Source organism: Nyctereutes procyonoides, unplaced genomic scaffold (assembly GCF_905146905.1).
Source record: "Nyctereutes procyonoides isolate TBG_1078 unplaced genomic scaffold, NYPRO_anot_genome, whole genome shotgun sequence".
NCBI classification, from domain to species: Eukaryota; Metazoa; Chordata; class Mammalia; order Carnivora; family Canidae; genus Nyctereutes; species Nyctereutes procyonoides.
The window spans coordinates 7890777-7910654 of record NW_026575034.1 but is presented as its reverse complement, the minus strand read 5'-3'; the positions used below and the strand labels follow the sequence as shown (position 1 = coordinate 7910654).

At 41.4% G+C, this 19878-nt stretch overlaps 1 protein-coding gene across 3 annotated transcripts in view; it reads left to right on the top strand.

Annotated features, from left to right (window-relative positions):
• The window catches only part of NELL1 (neural EGFL like 1), an 814467-nt gene that overhangs the window by 212714 nt on the left and 581875 nt on the right, over positions 1-19878 (top strand). For all 3 annotated transcript variants that reach the window (XM_055317810.1, XM_055317809.1, XM_055317808.1), the window contains one exon: positions 11779-11907. In XM_055317810.1, the coding sequence (XP_055173785.1) occupies positions 11779-11907 (129 nt within the window). The remainder of the gene's footprint in view (positions 1-11778; positions 11908-19878) is intronic.

Genomic DNA, 19878 nt, shown 5'->3' with positions numbered 1-19878 from the left:
TGCCTTGAACAGTTCTGGGCCCCAGGCAGATAGATAATAAATATTTTTTAAATGAATGAATGATATCCATTCTAGGAGCTAAAATTAAGGATGTACTCAAATACAACCTGGAATCTCATTTCTGCAGATGTGTCTTTCTCTGAGGATCTGTTCATGTTCACCTTTTGAATGTGAGCTCCAAGAGGGTCTCACTGACCTTAGTATCTTACTCAGGGATGATGTTCTTTCATGTGATGAAGTAATTTTTCTTCTGACTAGGAGTGTCCAGGCAGCAGTCTACCTTGGAATGTGTTCTGGAGAAAGAAACAAGGTTTGCTCTTTTGGAAAGATGAAGGCCTGTCATGGACTAGAGAATGTCTGGTGGAGTCCTGATCTCTTTAGGCCAGGGTTAGCATTCCTGAAATGTCCCTTGATGTTTCAAATCATGGCTGGACAGTCATGTGGGGTAGGGGTGGGGTGAAGAGATGGGGTATTAGAATCATAATCTGGATTTTTAGTCTTCACCCATCACCGACCGTGTAACTAGAGGGGGTAGTTAACATCCTTGAGCCTTCATGCGTTAATCTTTAAAATCCTCTTAATTCTTACTTTGGAGGACTGAGAAGATTTAGTCATTTACCTAAGCAAATATTTATTGACTGCCTATATTGTGTTGGATATTGCCTTAGGCACAAGGTGACCAAACTTTTACAGTCCTTTCCCATGAAGAAGTGAGCTTCTAATGAGGAGATAATATTCAATAAACACAGAAATAAATGCATGGTAATTGTGATCACTGCTGTGAATGAGAATAATAGAGTGGTATGGAAGAATATAATAATGGGGCTTTCTTTAGGCTTGAGAGATAAGGAAGCCTTCTCCCAAGAGTTTAAGCTGAGACTTGAAGACTGAGTAGAAATTACTCTGTCAGGGTTGTGTAATGATGTTGTGAGTTGATGGGACTAGTTCGTAAAGGCTCTGCATCAGGAAAGAGGTTGGAATACTGGAAGAACTAAAAGGCTGATAGCAGTTGGAGAGAAGTGATGGAGGAGGGAGAGTCTTGTTAACTCAAGTCCTAGTTAAAGACTTTGTATCTTTCTTACATATAATGGAGCCCTTGCTAGATTTTGAAGGGGCAGAGTGATGTGATCTAATCTGTTTTAAAAGGATTTCTTTCTGTGCAAAATGGGTTAGAAACTGGACAAGAGGGGAACAGAAAGGCAAATCAGGCCATGTCCCTTTGAGAGGTGATGCTAGTTTGGAGTCAGATGGGTTTTTCTTTCTTTCTTTCTTTTTTTTTTTTCTTTCTTTTCTTTTCTTTTCTTTTCTTTTCTTTTCTTTTCTTTCTTTTCTTTTCTTTTCTTTTCTTTTCTTCTTTCTTTCAAGATTTTATTTATTTATTCATGAGAGATAAACAGAGAGAAAGAGGCAGAGACACAGGCAGAGGGAGAAGCAGGCTCCATGCAGGGAGCCCAATGTGGGACTCGGTCCTGGGTCTCCAGGATCACGCCCTGGGCTGAAGGCAGGCGCTAAACCGCTGAGCCTCCAGGGCTGCCCCAGATGGGTTTTTCTTATTACCATGAAGTGGAGGAGGAAATGACATGTTCAGGGGATACTTACAACATGAAATTAATATACACAATCCAATTTGAGAACATTGAGTCTCTGCCAGTTAGGAACAGTTACAGTAAATTGTAGCTTGACTTGAGCAGGTAACTTCTATTTCTTCTCTCTATTCCCCACCCTCACTCCCACCATTGCTGAGAAGTGTCAGGGTCTCATTTTCATGGTGTTTCAAAAATTTTCCCCAAGTTTTTATGTGCACTAAACATGGACTCATTGGAAAGCTCTTCAGAAATTCCATTTCCAGGATGTTTTTGTTGATTAAAGTGAGGAAATTGGGGTGATTTATTAGCAACTTAAGCTTGGGCTGGTGGGTTTGTGGTTTAAAAATAAAAAGTAGAATTCTCAAAGTATAAAACTTACAAAGGAAAATATTTTTCAGTTTGTGTAGGTGGATGTATTTAAATGATTTCTATAAAAATTGACAGTATTTTCAATTATTTCATAATAATGAAGCATGTGAAGAATGACATGTAATAGTACCAGATTTTTTTATGCTTTGATAATTTCTAACCTTAAGACCTTCCACTTTTTACTATATTTTCCTTCTTGCCTAATAAATATGTATGTATGTATATATTTATTTAAATTCAATTAGCCAACATATTTCATTTTTTCTTTTTAAAGATTCATTCATGAGAGACACAGACAGAGGGAGGGAGAAGCAGGCTCCTCGCAGGGAGCCTGATGTGGGACTCAATTCCAGGACCCTGGGATCATGCCCTGAGCTGAAGGCAGATGCTCAACCACTGAGCCACCTTGGTTTCAGATGTAGTTTTCAATAATTCATCAACTACATATCACACTCAGTGCTCATCACAACAAGGAGGGCAACATGATGTGGCGACTCTATATTTTTATTAATTTCACAACTCTGTCTAGTGTTAAAAGTTAAATTGTGTTAAAGAAGTTGGCTATATATTTGCCTTTGGAGAAACATTGTGTAGTTCTCTGCATATTTATAGATTCTTTTGTTCCATATCACATTTAGTTTGGTCTGATAGGGATTTAAGTGATTGAAGTGGCTTAGACTCTTGCCATATCAGGTACTTGGGGAGGGCCGGTATAGGTGAGGGGTCAGGGCAATGATGGCTCCTAGTTTTCTGGTTTAGGTGGGTACAGGTGCTGCAGATGAATGTGAAGAGCCCAGAGAGCATGGATTTGGGAAGTAAGATCAAGAGGTGAGTTCTGGCTAGGTGAACTGTGAGTGCTTGCGAGGACATCCAAATCGATTGTCAAGTGCCTGTTGGCTATAATGACACAACCTGTAAAGGGAGATTTGCTGGGTAGTCAGTGCTGTTTCCTATACCCCCCCACCCCTTAGGAGGGGCTCTGAGCCTTTATTATTGTTTCTAGGGAAAGGTAGTTGTTTTCAACCAGGGGCCAGAAATGATGGGGTGCGAGCATTGCCTTAGGCTCAGTTTCTGCAAAGAACAGATCAGCAGAACCTGTGGTTGGGTCCTAAGTGGACCTATTTAGAAACATTTTATAGGACGTGGATGGGTTACGATCCACTGAGGGTAATTGTTGTCTAATTCTTCCAAGAAGAATTACTTTCTTAGCATTCTTCGTAAGACCTTCAGAGTCAGGTCCTGATTCTGTACTTCCTGACTGTGTTAACTTGGATAAAAAAAAAATTAGTCTCAACCACATTTTAGTAAAGTGAGGATAATAGTAATTTTTCGGAATGTTAAAGGTTTTGTGAGGTAAGGTGTTTAATAGGCTTAGCACTGTGCCTGGCATGTTTGGAAGTAGTCAATAAATAGCAGTTTTCATAATTAAGATGTTTTCTGTATTTAGGCCATTGCTAGTTAAAAGAACTTACTATGTTCCTCTATTATAGGAGAATAATTCTGGAGGCTCAAGTCACTTCTTAAAAATAGTCTAGTAAAAAAAAACAGTCAAGTAAAAGAACTTGAATATTGGGCTGTGTGTGTTCTACAATCTGGTCACAGCTTCTAATTTTGAAAAAATAATGTAGGAAAGAGGGTGACTTTGAGCAGTCTCATGCATCAGACCATGTTGATAACCAGCCTGAAGAAAAAAAAATTACACTAAGGGCTAGCTAGAAGACGTGTTAAAGAGATTGTGGTAGCAGCTGAAGACAAATATCCAGGAAGAGAAGGATTTGTATCCTACATGTCATGCTATTGAGACACATCAGATAAGGAGGAGAGCCTTTAGAAGGATTCTGAAATGTGGAGAATCGAGGATTTATGCCTTGGTAGCCAACTCCGATGCTGGGGTGGGCCTTAAGAAATGAGGGTGTCCAGCTGGGGTGGTGAAAATATCCTAAACTGTGATTGTGGTCATGGCTGCACAACTGTGTAAATTTATTAAAAATCACCCAAGTGTACCTTTATAAGAGGTGAATTTTATGGTATGTAAATTATACATTAATAAAAATGTTTGAAGAAAGAAAAACGGTGACTAGCAAACCAGTCACATTTGCCTTCCAGTTGGTTAAGAGGGTAGAGGCATTAAATGCCACTGTAGATTCATTTATCTGTTCATTCAGTCATTAATTTACCCTTCCACATTTCTGGCTGGCCGTGTGTGCATCCATCCAGTTACCTTTGTGTCGGAAGCTTTGGTTGGGAGACACGAATCAGACATAGACCCTGACTTAAAGAAGTTGGAGTGATTGAAGTTAGGATTTTTTTTTTTTTTTGTTAAAAATATTTGGAATCACCTCATGGAAAGTAGATACAGATATACTGAGAATGAGAAAAAATCTAAATTGTAGTCTGTTTGGAGGGAGGGGCAAGATGGCGGAAGAGCAGGGTCCCCAAGTCACCTGTCCCCACCAAGTTACCTAGATAACCTTCAAACCATCCTGAAAATCTACGAATTCAGCCTGAGATGTAAAGAGAGACCAGCTGGAATGCTACAGTGAGAAGAGTTCACGCTTCTATCCAGGTAGGAAGACGGGGGAAAAGAGATAAAGAAACAAAAGGCCTCCGAGGGGGAGGGGCCCCGCGAGGAGCCGGGCTGAGGCCGGGGCGAGTGTCCCCAGGACAGGAGAGCCCCGTCCCTCCCGGAGGAGCAGGAGCTGCACCAACCTTCCCGGGCGGGCGGAAAGGGGCTCGCAGGGAGGTGGAGCAGGACCCAGGAGGGCGGGGATGCCCTCGGGCTCCCTGGGACACTAACAGACACCTGAGCGCAGGAGAGTGCTCCGAGCTCCCTAAGGGCTGCAGCGCGCACGGAGGGACCGACCGGAGCAGCTCGGAGGGGCTCGGGAGCCGCTCCAGGGAGGGAGCTGCAGGGCGGGAGCGCGAATCCAACAGCGCAGGCCCCGGAGCACAGGGCGCCGGGACACACAGCCCAGGATCCGGCCTCCCCCTGGGACAGGCAGAGGCCGGGAGGGCCCAGGACAGCAAGGACGCTCCTGCCCCGAGCTGAGCAGATCAGCGGCCCCGCCCCGGAGCCTCCAGGCCCTGCGGACGGAGAGCCGAGAGCCCCGAGCCCCGTAGTTCCTGCGGAGGCTGAATCCAGGCTTCCAGAGTTGCCATAGCAACTGCTGCTGTTCCTCCCTGGGGTAAACAACCCCCGCTGAGCCCTGCAGCAGGCAGGGGCAGAGCAGCTCCCCCAAGTGCTGACACCTGAAAATCAGCACAGCAGGCCCCTCCCCCAGAAGACCAGCTAGACGGACCAGTGATACTCCCCCGTGTTCCAATACAACTTGTTTTTGGCCACTCTGCACTGAGCAAAATGACTAGAAGGAAAACCTCACTTCAAAAGAAAGAATCAGAAACAGCCCTCTTTCCCACAGAGTTACAAAATCTGGATTACACTTCAATGTCAGAAAGCCAATTCAGAAGCACCATTATACAGCTACTGGTGGCTCTAGAAAAAAGCATTAAGGCCTCACGAGACTTCATGACTGCAGAATTTAGATCCAATCAGGCAGAAATTAAAAATCAATTGAATGAGATGCAATCCAAACTAGAAGTCCTAACGACGAGGGTTAACGTGGTGGAAGAACGAGTGAGTGACATAGAAGACAAGTTGATGGCAAAGAGGGAAACTGAGGAAAAAAGAGACAGACAATTAAGGGACCATGAAGACAGATTAAGGCAAATAAATGACAGTCTGAGGAAGAAAAACCTACGTTTAATTGGGGTTCCCGAGGGCGCCGAAAGGGACAGAGGGCCAGAATATGTATTTGAACAAATCCTAGCTGAAAACTTTCCCAATCTGGGAAGGGAAACAGGCATTCAGATCCAGGAAATAGAGAGATCCCCCCCTAAAATCAATAAAAACCGTTCAACACCTCGACATCTAATAGTGAAGCTTGCAAATTCCAAAGATAAAGAGAAGATCCTTAAAGCAGCAAGAGACAAGAAGTCCCTGACTTTCATGGGGAGGAATATTAGGGTAACAGCAGACCTCTCCACAGAGACCTGGCAGGCCAGAAAGGGCTGGCAGGATATATTCAGGGTCCTAAATGAGAAGAACATGCAACCAAGAATACTTTATCCAGCAAGGCTCTCATTCAAAATGGAAGGAGAGATAAAGAGCTTCCAAGACAGGCAGGAACTGAAAGAATATGTGACCTCCAAACCAGCTCTGCAAGAAATTTTAAGGGGGACTCTTAAAACTCCCCTTTAAGAAGAAGTTCAAGTAACTCTGAACGTGAACGGGCTTAATGACCCCATCAAAAGGCGCAGAGTTTCAGACTGGATAAAAAAACAGGACCCATCTATTTGCTGTCTACAAGAGACTCATTTTAGACAGAAGGACACCTACAACCTGAAAATAAAAGGTTGGAGAACCATTTACCATTCAAATGGTTCTCAAAATATACCCTAAAAACTATAGAACACTTCTGAAAGAAATTGAGGAAGACACAAAGAGATGGAAAAATATTCCATGCTCATGGATTGGCAGAATTAATATTGTGAAAATGTCAATGTTACCCAGGGCAATTTACACGTATAATGCAATCCCTATCAAAATACCATGGACTTTCTTCAGAGAGTTGGAACAAATTATTTTAAGATTTGTGTGGAATCAGGAAAGATCCCAAACAGCCAGGGGAATTTTAAAAAAAGAAAACCATATCTGGGGGCATCACAATGCCAGATTTCAGGTTGTACTACAAAGCTGTGTTCATCAAGACAGTGTGGTACTGGCACAAAAACAGACATATAGATCAATGGAACAGAACAGAGAACCCAGAAGTGGACCCTGAACTTTATGCTCAACTAATATACAATAAAGGAGGAAAGACGATCCACTAGAAGAAAGACAGTCTCTTCAATAAATGGTGCTGGGAAGATTGGACATCCACATGCAGAAGAATGAAACTGGACCACTCTCTTGCACCAGACACAAAGATAAACTCAAAATGGATGAAAGATCTAAATGTGAGACAAGATTCCATCAAAATCCCAGAGAAGAACTCAGGCAACACCCTTTTTGAACTTGGCCACAGTAACCGGAGAAGGACAAACAGTGTATGTTCTCATTCATTTGGGGAATATGAATAATAGCGAAAGGGAATATAAGGGAAGGGAGAAGAAATGTGTGAGAAATATCAGAAAGGGAGACAGAACATAAAGACTTCTAACTCTGGGAAATGAACTAGGGGTGGTGGAGGGGGAGGAGGGTGGGGGGTGGGGGTGAATGGGTGACGGGCACTGAGGGGTACACTTGACGGGATGAGCACTGGGTGTTATTCTGTATGTTGGTAAATTGAACACCAATAAAAATTAATTTATAAAAAAAAAATAAATTGTAGTCTGTTTGAATCTACACATACAAAAAGGATATTTTCTTTATCTTTTGGATGTAGAATGCTCAGGAATTTGTTGCTTTGGGGAGGGGCAGTCAAAAAACAGGGAAGAATAACCTTGGCCTCAGACCTGGGTTCTTGCTCTTGTACCTACCACAACTCACTTCCCCAAATTCCAGCTGCCGCATCTTTCAAATACAGATTGTAATTTCAGTTTTTTAGGATTGCTAATAGAATAATGAGATAATTCCTATAAAACGCTTGGCTGAGTACCTGGCATAGTGTATGTGCTCAATAATTATTAATTATTATTATTACACCTGTGCCAGATTATTTGATGTTCTCGAGATGCACCCTTCTTCTTCACGGATCAGAGTCCCATTCCTTTTGGTAGAATTTATGCCTCACCCCTTCCCATGTTTCTACCTGTGATGAACCCAAGGTCAAGTTGTACATCATCTAGAAGTGCTTTCTCCTTTCCTGAAACGCTGATTATTTATACTGTTCACATCTCACTTAACATAGATTGCCTTGTATTTTACACTACCCCTGTATTTTGCTTGTCTCCCCTTAGTTTGTAATTTTCCTTGTGGGAAGAGCATACATCTCGAACATCTCTATTTTGCTCCCAGAAGCTTGCATGGTGTCAGCCCACAGAAGTAGATGCTCCACAAATACTGATTATTTACTCCTGCAGAAAGGCAACCGGGCAGTGAACAAATACTGGTTGAAAGAAAGAAGGCCTGGATTAATTAAACACATGCTTTTGGCACAGTGGTCAGGCCCTACCAGAGGAGATTTGACTTTAAGGTTGGTTTGTCGCATGATGTCCTTCACTGTCCTTAAAACATAATTTACCCAACTCCTTGCATTGTGAATTGACATGGCGCATGCTTGATAGAGATGCATCGGGACATCAACTTTGAGTGGCTTTATTCCTGCCTATCAAGTGCATGCAGAAGGAAAAGGACAGTTGCAGTCTCCTGGAAAGAGAAAGAAGAAACAAAGAACATATATCATAATGGATGCACTATGACCTTGAGTCAAGCCTCACAATGAAAGAAAATGTGTCAAGTTAATTATTAATCAATTCTGACTTGGGGGGGGGAGTCCAGGCACTTTCTCTGGCAATGAGAGCTCTGATGTCTAAAAATTTTGTCTTTGGTAGCAAAATCAAGTCTTTTTATTTGTAATGTTATAAGCCTGTAAAGCCCTCGTAGGAGTGTTTTTGGATGACAGCGTTTGCAGATTTCAACAAGTTTTGACTCGGATTTTGATTGGGGCAATTAACGGGTCACAGGTAGTAAGACTGATTCTGATACTATGCTCACCTGTGGCTATGGGTTTGCTTTCTGATGTCCTGAGGAATAGCTACATCCTTCACTTTTTATATACCTAAGTTTTGCTCTCTAACAGGATGTATGATATGGTGAAAAGTATTTGGGCCTTGGAGTTCACCAGACCTAACTGAGAACCCTAGTGTCTCCACTTACTAGCTAGATATCTGAGTTGGAGCTTCTCCTTCCTTATCTAGAAGTGGAGGAGAACAGTGTTGTTAGGTTACTTTGAACTTCAGTCATTGTTGTTAACGTTATCAAAATCCTTCCCCTCTTTGAGGCTAACATTTGTTGACCTCCTAGTATATACCAAGTGTTGTTCCACATGTTTTACATGGCATAGCCCGTTTGACTTATTCCACATACATTAGGAACTATGATGCCAGTGGGCATGTTGTAGGTGTGTGAATTTTATTATTTAATAATAATTACTACCTTTTGGTTTACAGTTCTGTTTCAAAGGAAAAAAGTCTTAGAATGTTGTCAATAAAAGGATTTAAGCTTGGAGTTTATATAATTCAAGGATTTTTATATTTTTTAAAGCCTAACACTGTTATTCACACAGTCAGTATGTCAAAATAAAAGAGCAGAGCTATTCTGTTTGAATCTGGTGTGGGGCACTGGAGCCCTATCTGATGATTCATCTGTGCCCCAGACTCGAGCAACAGTTTCAAAATCATTGGTGTCCATTTCCAGTATATGTGCCTAGGTAGGTGAAGTGATTTATTGTCTTTCTGGCTGCAGAGCCTGGATTAGAAATTAAATCTCCTGACTTCAAGACCATTGTTTTCGATTAGACCACAATATGTAACCTAGAAATATAGTTCACGAAAATGTATGGATTTAAAGATGATAAAGCACCTTTCATATACCTTATTATATTTGAATTTAAGGGGTAGGTATAATCTATTGCTCCTAGTTCAAGTGGGAAATGATACATAATGTATAAAATAATGTATAAATTCCCCCCCCACTTCCCGCCAAATTTGATGGAACCTAGTAATGGAAGGAAAAAAAAAGTCAGACCAGAAATACTGAAAAAGGGTGATTCCATTGAGCTATAAACAAGCACACTGGAGTTAGGACTTGCCCTGAGGGCAATTTCTAATCCCTGGTGGGAGAAACTGCCTTCTAAGAAACACTATAAATAGACAGGAAACCAGACCCAGGGGCTTCGTGAGATATCAAGAACCCTGAGGGGAGAATCCTTAGTTGGTGATGAGGAAAAGCCCTCTCGCAAATGGAGGACTTATCTTTGTCTTGAGTCTACATTAAGGGTACTGGGGAGAAAATGTAAAGTGATCTGGGGTTGAAGGTTCCCTCAGACATTTGACAGAATCAAACACAAATCCTCTCTGAAGAAATGCAGTTTTAAAACCCAAATCTCAGTTCCCACAGATTAAATGATAAAAAAATGAGTTTACAAACAGAAGAATCACTGAACATACCAGAAAATAGGCCTTTCACAATACTTAACAGAAACCACAAACCACAAAATCAAAGGTACAGAGACTGAAGATCTTGGAATCATCCCTGTAAGATACACATGTCTCATGTGCTTTTTTTGATAAAGGAAATTAAAAGGTAAAAATGAGACTATGAAATTTGACCCGAGAGAAAAAATCAGAATTCTAAAAAATCTATCAGTGAAATACAAATGATTTTGACTAAAAGTGAATATGATGAAGTTTGTGAAAGAATAAACAGAGATACATCTGGAAGTTACCTAGAATTCAGCAAAGAAAAAGGGGAAGAAATACTAAAGGTGGGCTCAGCATGGAAGAGAGTTTGAGAAGGAACATTGATCTCATTGGGATTTCGGTATGAGAGAATAGGGAAAATGGTGAAGAGAATGTCTGAAGAGATGTTCTCTGAGAATTTTCCAAATTGATGAAAGATTTAATCTTTAGATTCAAGAATCCCAAGAAATCCTAGGAAGAATAAATAAAAATGAATTCACATGTAGAGTAAAATTAAAGATTACAGAAGGGACATTTAGGCAAGTTAAGATGGAGCTCGGTTGCTCTCAAAATACCTTTGCTGAAGAGTGTCTATAGGACACTTTAGGGAGAAAAGTAATTATCCTGGAAGGAATGTCTGGGATTCAAGAAGGAATGTTGAGAAAATAAATGTTAGACATGTGGTTTAGAAAGGATGCCCTGGGAAACCTATTCAGCATGTTTCTTGCAGCACTGCTTGTGATTCCAAACCTGCAAGTCACCCCAATGCCTGTCTGTAGCATCATGGACAGATGGTGGAATATTAATGCTTCAGAATATTATACAGCATTGACAAATGAACTACAGCTATGGGTATTACCAGGGATGAATAGAAAAAAAAAACCCAGATTATCTAACACAGGATTTCTTTCATGTGTAGTTAAAAATGGGCAAAACCTGAATGATCTACTCGGAAATAAGTACCTATATCTGACAAAACTATAAAAACATGCAAAGTAGTGATTAACATGAAATTCAGGATAGTTCTCTTTAATGGCTGGGAGGGGGACTCTTTGGAGGGTAATTAGGGGTACTGATAATATTCTGGTTGTTTTTGTTTTATATACTCAAATAGATTCATTTTATAAACTTTCTACGAATCCTAAATTTTGTGGGGAAACACATCTAAAAGGACTGGTTATATAAGAAAATGGTGGGAAGGGGATAAAAGTCTTCAGGAAGAGGGATCCCTGGGTGGCGCAGCGATTTAGTGCCTGCCTTTGGCCCAGGGCGCGATCCTGGAGACCCAGGATCGAATCCCACGTCGGGCTCCTGGTGCATGGAGCCTGCTTCTCCCTCTGCCTATGTCTCTGCCTCTCTCTCTCTCTCTCTCTCTCTCTGTGTGACTATCATAAATAAATAAAAATTAAAAAAAAAAGTCTTCAGGAAGAAACCTACTTGGGGCATTAAGGAGAGACCTCTCAAGCACGGGACAGTCCAGGGTTTCCTATTTCTCCTCTCACACCCCCTTCTTACCCACCCTTGCGTACTGCCAAGGTACGTTTCCATGCGTGGTGCCGATACACTAAAGATAATTCACGCTTCGTTATTTGCAAGTCTTTTGTTCCCTTCTGATGTACAACATTTTATTCACTTCTTTTAGGTCACAACTTTTGTGCAGAAGGACCTAAATGTGGTGAAAACTCGGAGTGTAAAAACTGGAACACAAAAGCTACTTGTGAGTGCAAGAATGGTTACATATCTGTCCAGGGAGACTCTGCCTACTGTGAAGGTAAGGAAGCTGTTTAATAAAGTCATTTGTGAGAAATGTATTCCTGGTAGATCTAGTTGAAGGTGGAAAGCCATCACTTGGGTCTGGTCTTCTGGGATCCTACAAGAAATCACATCAGCTGTCTCGGGTCTGCGGTTCTCCTGGTGTACGCAGGCTTCTCGGTAGCATGGAAAACAAGACCTCTGGAGTTCTGAAACACAGCAAAGCAATCAAAGGGCCATATCAGATCCCACATTTTGCTGTCACTGTATTTAACAATCACTAGCAAGGTCATAAGCACGTAATTTTCTATTGAGTAGATTATTCTAAATTCAACTAAATGTGACATCGTCGATCTGCTTTTTGAATGCTGCTTTGAGGCTAGCTTATAAATCACTGCTTTTTTCTTTACCTGCCAAGGTCAGAATATTTTTTCAACTGGCTTTCTTAATGACTGATTCATGAGTTGCTAATTCACAAACTGTACCAAAAGTCACAGTGACAGATGGACTCATAACTTCGGCCCTTGGACGGATGCCATTTATAGGGGTTAATGGCTTCAAGCATCAGTGATCCCATTTCCACTTGAGAGAGCAGAACAGTTCCTGTGTCTTATGTGAACATGTCTTTCTGAGCTCAGCACTCCACCTTGCTAGTGGCAAGCCTTGCACACCCCTGCTCCTGTGGAGTGCCCTCGGATCTGAGCCCATCCATTCTCAGGTGCATCCTGGCTTGCTTTGGTCAGCTTAGAAAAGTTCCAAAGGAGTGACGGTGAGCTGTTTGTGTGTCCAGGGTGGATGTACTCATTCCTGTCTTCTTCAGAAACAACATGTTGAACCTCAGAGCTCTGTTACTCTGGAGGGTAGATGTCTAGAACAGAAAGAATGTTGCAAAACCTTGATCACACTCTTCTGATTGGTTTGTTTTTCCAGGGGCTCAGGTAGTCTCATAGTAAAGACAATTCATGATGGTGATGGTAAATTTTTCCCCATTCTGTTTTGTATCATTGACCCCTGCTTAATTTTTTGGCTTTGACTAAAGATCTCTTGAAATTTTTTGAAATATTTTTTATTTATTTATTCATGAGAGACACAGAGTAGGAGAGAGAGGCAGAGGAAGAAGCAGGCTCCATGCAGGGAGCCTGATGGTGGGATTCGATCCTGGGTCTCCAGGATCACAACCCAGGCTGAAAGCAGCGCTAAACCGCTGAGCCACCCAGTGGTTGGGCTGCCCAAGATCTCTTGAATTGTTAAGAAAATGTGTGTAATCCTCACTAGTGCTCAGTACCTGGTGGGTGGACTGTGGTTTTGATTTCTCCTAAAAGACTTGGTTTGCTACTGGTTTGTTTCTTACTAACAATAAAGTATAACTAATAGGTTTTACCTTTTCTCCTTTACACCCTTTTCCCCCTTTTTGCTTGCTTTTGTAGATTTGAACTTGCTGTTGGGGAGGATGAAGTTGTCCCTTTGCTCATTAACCTTTTTTCATCTATCCTTCAATAATCTGTTACTCATTTAGCAATTTTGAGGAAGAACACTATTAATTTCTTTAGAATTTATTTATTTTTAGAGAGAGTATGTGTATGAGTGGGGGAAGGGGCAGAGGGAGAGAGGCTATCTCAAGTGGACCCCTTGCTGAGTATAGAGCTCGATGTTGCTGGAGCTAGATCCCACGACCTGGAGATTATGGCCGAAATCAAGAGTTGGATGCTCAACCGACTGAGCCACCCAGGCTCCCCAGAACACTATTAATGTCAGTATCTCACATTAGTAACTGCTTTTTGTATCTTAGGCTGCTTTTTATTTTTTGTCATAAAATAGAGTTTCAGAACTTTAAAATATGAACATCCTCCTCATTTACCATGGAAAAATCCTATAAGCCAGGTAATGGTCTAAAAAGTTTACTCACTATTATCTGTGGGGATAGACTTGGAACACTTAGAAAAATGACAGAAACCATCTCAAAATAATTTGAATCCTGACTTGCCTCCTGGCAGAACCAGTATACCTACCATTCTTGGCTCCCTTTAGCTGTTGACACCTAGCAGAATCTGGGAGAAAATGGCTGGTGTGAAAGGCTGTTTGGGACTCTGATTCATTCCTCACTGATGCATTCCATTTTTTTTTTAAACATAGAATCACCTCCATGGAAAGCCAGTTGTGACCGTATATCTGTCCTATGCATGTGAGGCCTTACTTATAGATGACATTGAGTGATTTTAGGTCTGAATGACTGTTTTCTTGGACATACTTAGTCTAGTGTGTGTGCCTGGCCTCAGACCAGCGTGTACTGTGCTGCCATCTTGGGTGATGGTGACGTGCTCAAGCTTCAGGCTTTTCTCTTACTGTGGAGACTTTCCGCAAGTTCCAGCAGGCTTGTGCATGGAGAGAAGGAGAACACCAGGAAGAAATCACCAAATGTTAGATCCCGTGTATGGCATAAAAATAGAACTGAGGAGTAAAGCAGGAATCAAATACTGGGCATCTGCGTGGGGCGTATGGAGAACAAACTAGAGTGATATCTGTGTTTAGAGCAAGTGCCCATCTCTCCTCTCATTCTGCCATCCTCAGCACCTTGGTCTTGGGGCTTATTTTTCTATGGTGGCTGATAATTGCCGTAGCCCTGGGCATGGTGTCCGAACACCAGTGTCATAGGCAAAGCAAGGAAGGAAGGGGGAAGGAGTTAAAAACCTTCTTTATGGGAGGTTCTTTCTTTTTGTACTTAAAGAAAGCTCTTCCTGGAAGGTTCCTTGTAACTCCCCTGTCCCTGCCCCCATGCAGGAGGAGGTTTTTGCTCTCATATTTTTCAGACCAGGTTGACATCCTCTTTACCTCTAGACCAATTTTTGTCAAAGGGGAATGAGATGACTATTACTGGTTTGGGTTGTGTTCAGTTCTTGGAGCTGGAGAAGGTGTTTGCCTTCCCTGAGACCAAATGATCCTTGTCCTTTACCTAAACCACTTAGGATTGTGGCAGTGGGAAAGGGGGAGTGGTTTTAGGTGGGCAAAAGGCTATGTCTATCTCATTCTTTTATGATTAAATGAAGTCTGTGGTCATTTCTCCAGCCCTGTCATCAGAATTATGCTATGTGATGGATCTGATAGACAGGATGAAAAGTCACCAAGTGCCCCCTGGGTACCAGGGACTCTGAGGCTGAGTTCACTGTCTTACCATAGTATATAGAGAAGTATACTTATGAACTGCCTCAGGCTAGTTATTTTTTTACTCTGAGTAAATGGAGTGAAAATGACCCATATTGTACAAACCACAATGAACAAGACTGCCTTGCAAATTAAAACAAAATATTACACACATTGTCCAGGCTATCTTGAAAAGCCTATTCAGGCTCTCAGTGGAAAAGGAAGCACAAAAAGCTTTCAATTTTCTTAACTTCCTAGGGTAGTAGCAGAGATACGGCGTATTAAAGACTCCTGCTCTGCAGAGATTGCTGGAGAAACCGCCATAGAGAAGCTACCGGAACTCTTAGTCAATCAATAGAAGATAATAAGACCTTTTGTCAGCTTTGAGACAATTCACCGGAGATCATTTCATTTTGCCTCATCCAACTCAGCACCAACATTCCCCATTTTGAAAGACAGTTTTAGTTGGGTTTTGGTGTTTTATGAAAATGGTCCGCTGAGGCTTTTTATCTCTGCGATGACATTTTCAATGAGTTGGTCTTAAATAGTTTCTGATACGTTGGCTTAAATTAGAGGCAGTGTCTCAGGAAAGCATAGGAATTGGGGGTCTACTTCATGATCTTGAAATTGGAGTCTGCATAAATAGTCTCATAAACTTTTTCTTGCCGTAATAAAAAGTTACTTAGAAGAAGAGAACAGTGTGATGTCGTATACATCATGCGATCTGCCAAGCCTGGGAAGTACCACAATTATCATTAAGTCATAATAATTTCTACTTATAGACTGTTCTGGATTTTTTTCAAACTCCTTTTATATATATTCTACTCTTTGAGACTTACAGTAAATTTGTAAGGAAAGTGGCAGCATTGACCACATTAACTTCATCTTACAGGTGCCAGATACTAATACTCAGAGAAGTAAAGATTAGTAGTCAACTCCTTTTTACTCTCTACCTCTCCATCCCCCATCCTTTTTCAAGGTTGTATTTTTGTTCAGAATACTTGCTGCCGCCTCGATCCAATGAAATATGAGTGGGTGTGACACGGATAGAAGGGTAGAAGCTCTACGAACTGTTCTAAGGTTGCACCCCATTCTCTTTCCTCTGTAACACAAAATTGGCGATATTCCACAGCAGTGCTGCTTTAGCTAGGGTTCCAGAATGAAGAGGGCATAGAGCAGTGGGACAACAAGGTGATGGACTGTGGCATGAATGAGAAAGAATCATGTAAATCACAGAAACCTTGGAGGTTGCAATAATTTGAGGGTGCAATTACCTTTGCATAACTTAGCCAAAGCCTATTACATACGTTCCTGAATTAGTTGGTCCAAATTTTGTGGTTTCAGGAAGATACCTCTAGCTCAGGACTGAAAGCATTTTTTTAAAAAAATAGAACAAGCATTGAAGATTATTAGAAAAACTGCCAATTGAGCAGATCATTAATTGTCTGCCGTGGTCCTGCTGCCATGCAATAGACTTTTTGCAGATTGCAAGTTGTAAATTAATGCTTTGGTATGGCCAATTCCAATATGGGAAATTGGGTTTCCCAATTACAATGATAATGAAACAATGCATGTCAAAGACTTAGGAAATTGTCTGGTATTCACTGAACATTTAATGGATCACAGTAGTTACCATTATTGTCCTCATTAACTTATTTTTTTTATTTAAATTCAATTAGCCAAAATAGAGTACATCCTTAGTTTGAGAGTTCCGTAATTCATCAGTTGCATATAGCACCTGGTGCTCATTACATCATGTGCCCGCCTTAATGCCCATCACCCAATTACCCCATCCCCTCACCTACCTCGCTACCAGCAACCCTCAGTTTCTTTCCTATTATTAAGAGTCTTATGGTTTTTCTCCCTCTCTGGTGACTTCCCATTCAATTTTCCCTCCCTTCCTCTATGAACCGCTGTGCTGTTTCTTATATTCCACATATGAGTGAAACTATATAATTGTTTTTCTCCAATTATTTTGCTCAGTATAATACTCTCCAGTTGCATCCACACCAATGTAAGTAGGTATTCATCCTTTCTGATGTTACTACTAATGCTTATGATGAAGTTGAAGAATATATACTCATTGAGGCCAGTATGCTACCAAAGCAGGCTTTCATCATTACATCTTGTGTGAGAGAGTTCTTAGATGGAAGGATCTGGTTTTACCCATTCTGCCAAGAATGTATTGTTGGCAGTGGGCTACCAAGTGTAATTTATCTTTTTTTAAAAAAAAGTTTAAAAAATTTATTAATGAGAGACAGAGGAGAGACATAGGCAGAGGGAGAAGTAGGCTCCCCAGAGGGAGTCTGATCTGGGACTCGATCCTAGGACCCCAGGATCATGACCTGAGCTAAAGACAGATGCTTAGCCACTGAGAATCCAGGTGCCTCCCAAGCGTAATTTATAATGACAAAATTATTCTTCATCTGTAAAAACATGAGTGTAGCTGTATTCAAGGAATATTGTGGAACAAAATAACCTGTGTTGGTATGCATTGACTAATTTCATGTAACAAAAATGCCGAAATGTCTGAAACACAGCAACTCTTAGCAAAGTGTGATGGATAACTTCTTTTGAATAACCAGGGATGATAAAGGGCCCGACCCTTATGAGTGTTAAGGGGCTGGGAAAGTAGCAGCAAAGTCAAAATTGAAGCAGAAACCGTTTTCAGAATAGCTAAGGGGGGTAGCTATTTATTGGATGCAGAGGCTAGGATGTATGTAATTCCGTAGAAACAAGGCCGTGTAAACTCCTGATTGAGAGAATGCATGGGAAAATAGCTGGTTGCTTAATTATAGTTCTAATTATCCAAGGATTAATCAGGTAACTCTTGGTGTTTTGATTTGTATAAAATGAGTGAACCTCCTAGTATGTGTAGCCCAGTTTATACTTAAATCTGTGCTTCAGTCTCCTGAAGTCCTGCTTTTGGACAGCACAGGGATCAAAAGCCTCTCTTGATTATTCGTGCTAAAAGAATCTTAATTCTGAGCTCCAGCTGCCATTTATTTCCAGGGACTCAGAATGCATGAAGTAAGAATACCCTGGGGTATCCTTTCCCCCCCCCCTCATGTTGTCTGCATGACTAATGGGGAGCTCTTCTGGTACCCAGGTGTCTGTCAACCTCATGCTCCATGTCTCATCTTTCCAAGACTGTGATCTCTAGCCTTTGCTTTGCTCATAATAACCCACTAGTCACCTCCTTCCCAGCAGCAGATATAGACGAACCCTGTCCCTGGTCCTGACGTTGCTCTCTACCTCTGCTGCTTTAGTCCCAAGGCTATGTTGCAACAGCATCTGCCCCTGTCCTCCCACCTACTTGAATTCTTGCCTCTTCTAAACAACACTCCCTTTCCCCTTAACTATCTTCTTGGAATCATTAAAAAAAAAAAAAAGGAAGGAAAGAAAAAGCCCCAATCCCAATCTTGGTTATCACTGGGTTGGTTATTTAAGCTGTGTGCTCAGGAAGGAGTCCCAGATGAACCAGATGGGGCAACGGTCAGGACTAAAGGTCACAGTAGCACTGTTTTGTGTTTTTAAACCGTGTTTCTTTCAAAATATCATTTGTAAGATACCATGAGGGATTTTTAGTTACTGCTTTGTGATAAGTGTTACAAGTATTGATTAGGTGTCCAGGCTAGCACATAGTAGCCTAGTTAACTCATGTAGCTGGACTATTGTACCTCAAAGCTCTCCTGAGTTTGTGGTTCTGAGAACAGAGGACTATGCACTTGTCTCCCAGTTTCTGTGAATGACACTTCCAACCACTTCATTCACAGATTGTAGAAGTCCTCCGTCCCACACTTCCCCTCAGCCCAATAGGCCTGCTGCATTAGGAAGTCTTGTTGGTGTCCCCTTCAAAACAAATTCTGGGTTCACCCGTGTCTTGCTAGGACTCTAGTCCAAGCCTCCTTGATATCTTGGCTAGTGCTTGCAATGGTGTCTTGCCTGCTGGAATCCATTCTCCAGACATTGATAAGTTTGTGCTTTTAAAAACGGAAGTCCTATTATGCCACTCTTTTGTTTAAAAATGGTCTAATGGCTCCCACTCCTCTAAGAATCATATCCCAGTTAGGTCCTGTGTAAGGCTCTGTATGAATGGGAACCTGCCTACTTCTCTGTCTTCAACTCCTACCACTCTTTCCTAATCCTCCCCGCCCCCAATCACACCATGGTTCTTCGTGCTCCTCAAGTAGGCTTGTGCAATAAAATAGTTCTTAGCCGGGGATGCCCTTCACCCACATCTTTGCAAATCTGCTTTCTAGTTGTCATTCAAGTTGTAGCTCAAATGTCCCCACTTTCAAAAGGTCTTTCCTAACCACTCTCACTAAATTAGCTCTGCTGGTATCCTTAGCTACTCTCTCTAACATTTTATTTTCTTTGTAGTGCTTATTCTCTAGAATTGTGATATTTTTCCACCTTAAAGGTTGGTGATAGTTCCTCCTTAGAATATAAGCTGTGTCATGGCAGCAATTTTATCTTACTCACTCCTATCTCTAGCACCTGGAAAAGTGCATAGTCTGCTGAAGACACAGAAAATATTTTTGAAATTTCTGAATGAATGGAAATCTCAAGCAGATTGTTGCCTTTCCATGTCTGACACTGCTTTCTTTCTTGAATCAGATTTGTCTTAGAGTTGCTTAAGGGATGCTTTTTAAAGTGCTGAGTCTGCTCATTTTGCTAACACCCAGTTTATGTAATCTTGAAATGCTGCCTGCTTGAGTCCATGTAAAGAAGTCTCCATAACAAGAGAGAGAATCAGTTTTTAAGATAATTTTGGTTATTTGATAGGAAAAAAAAAACCCAAACAATCCAATTAAAAAATGGGCAGAGGATCTAAATAGATGTTTTTACA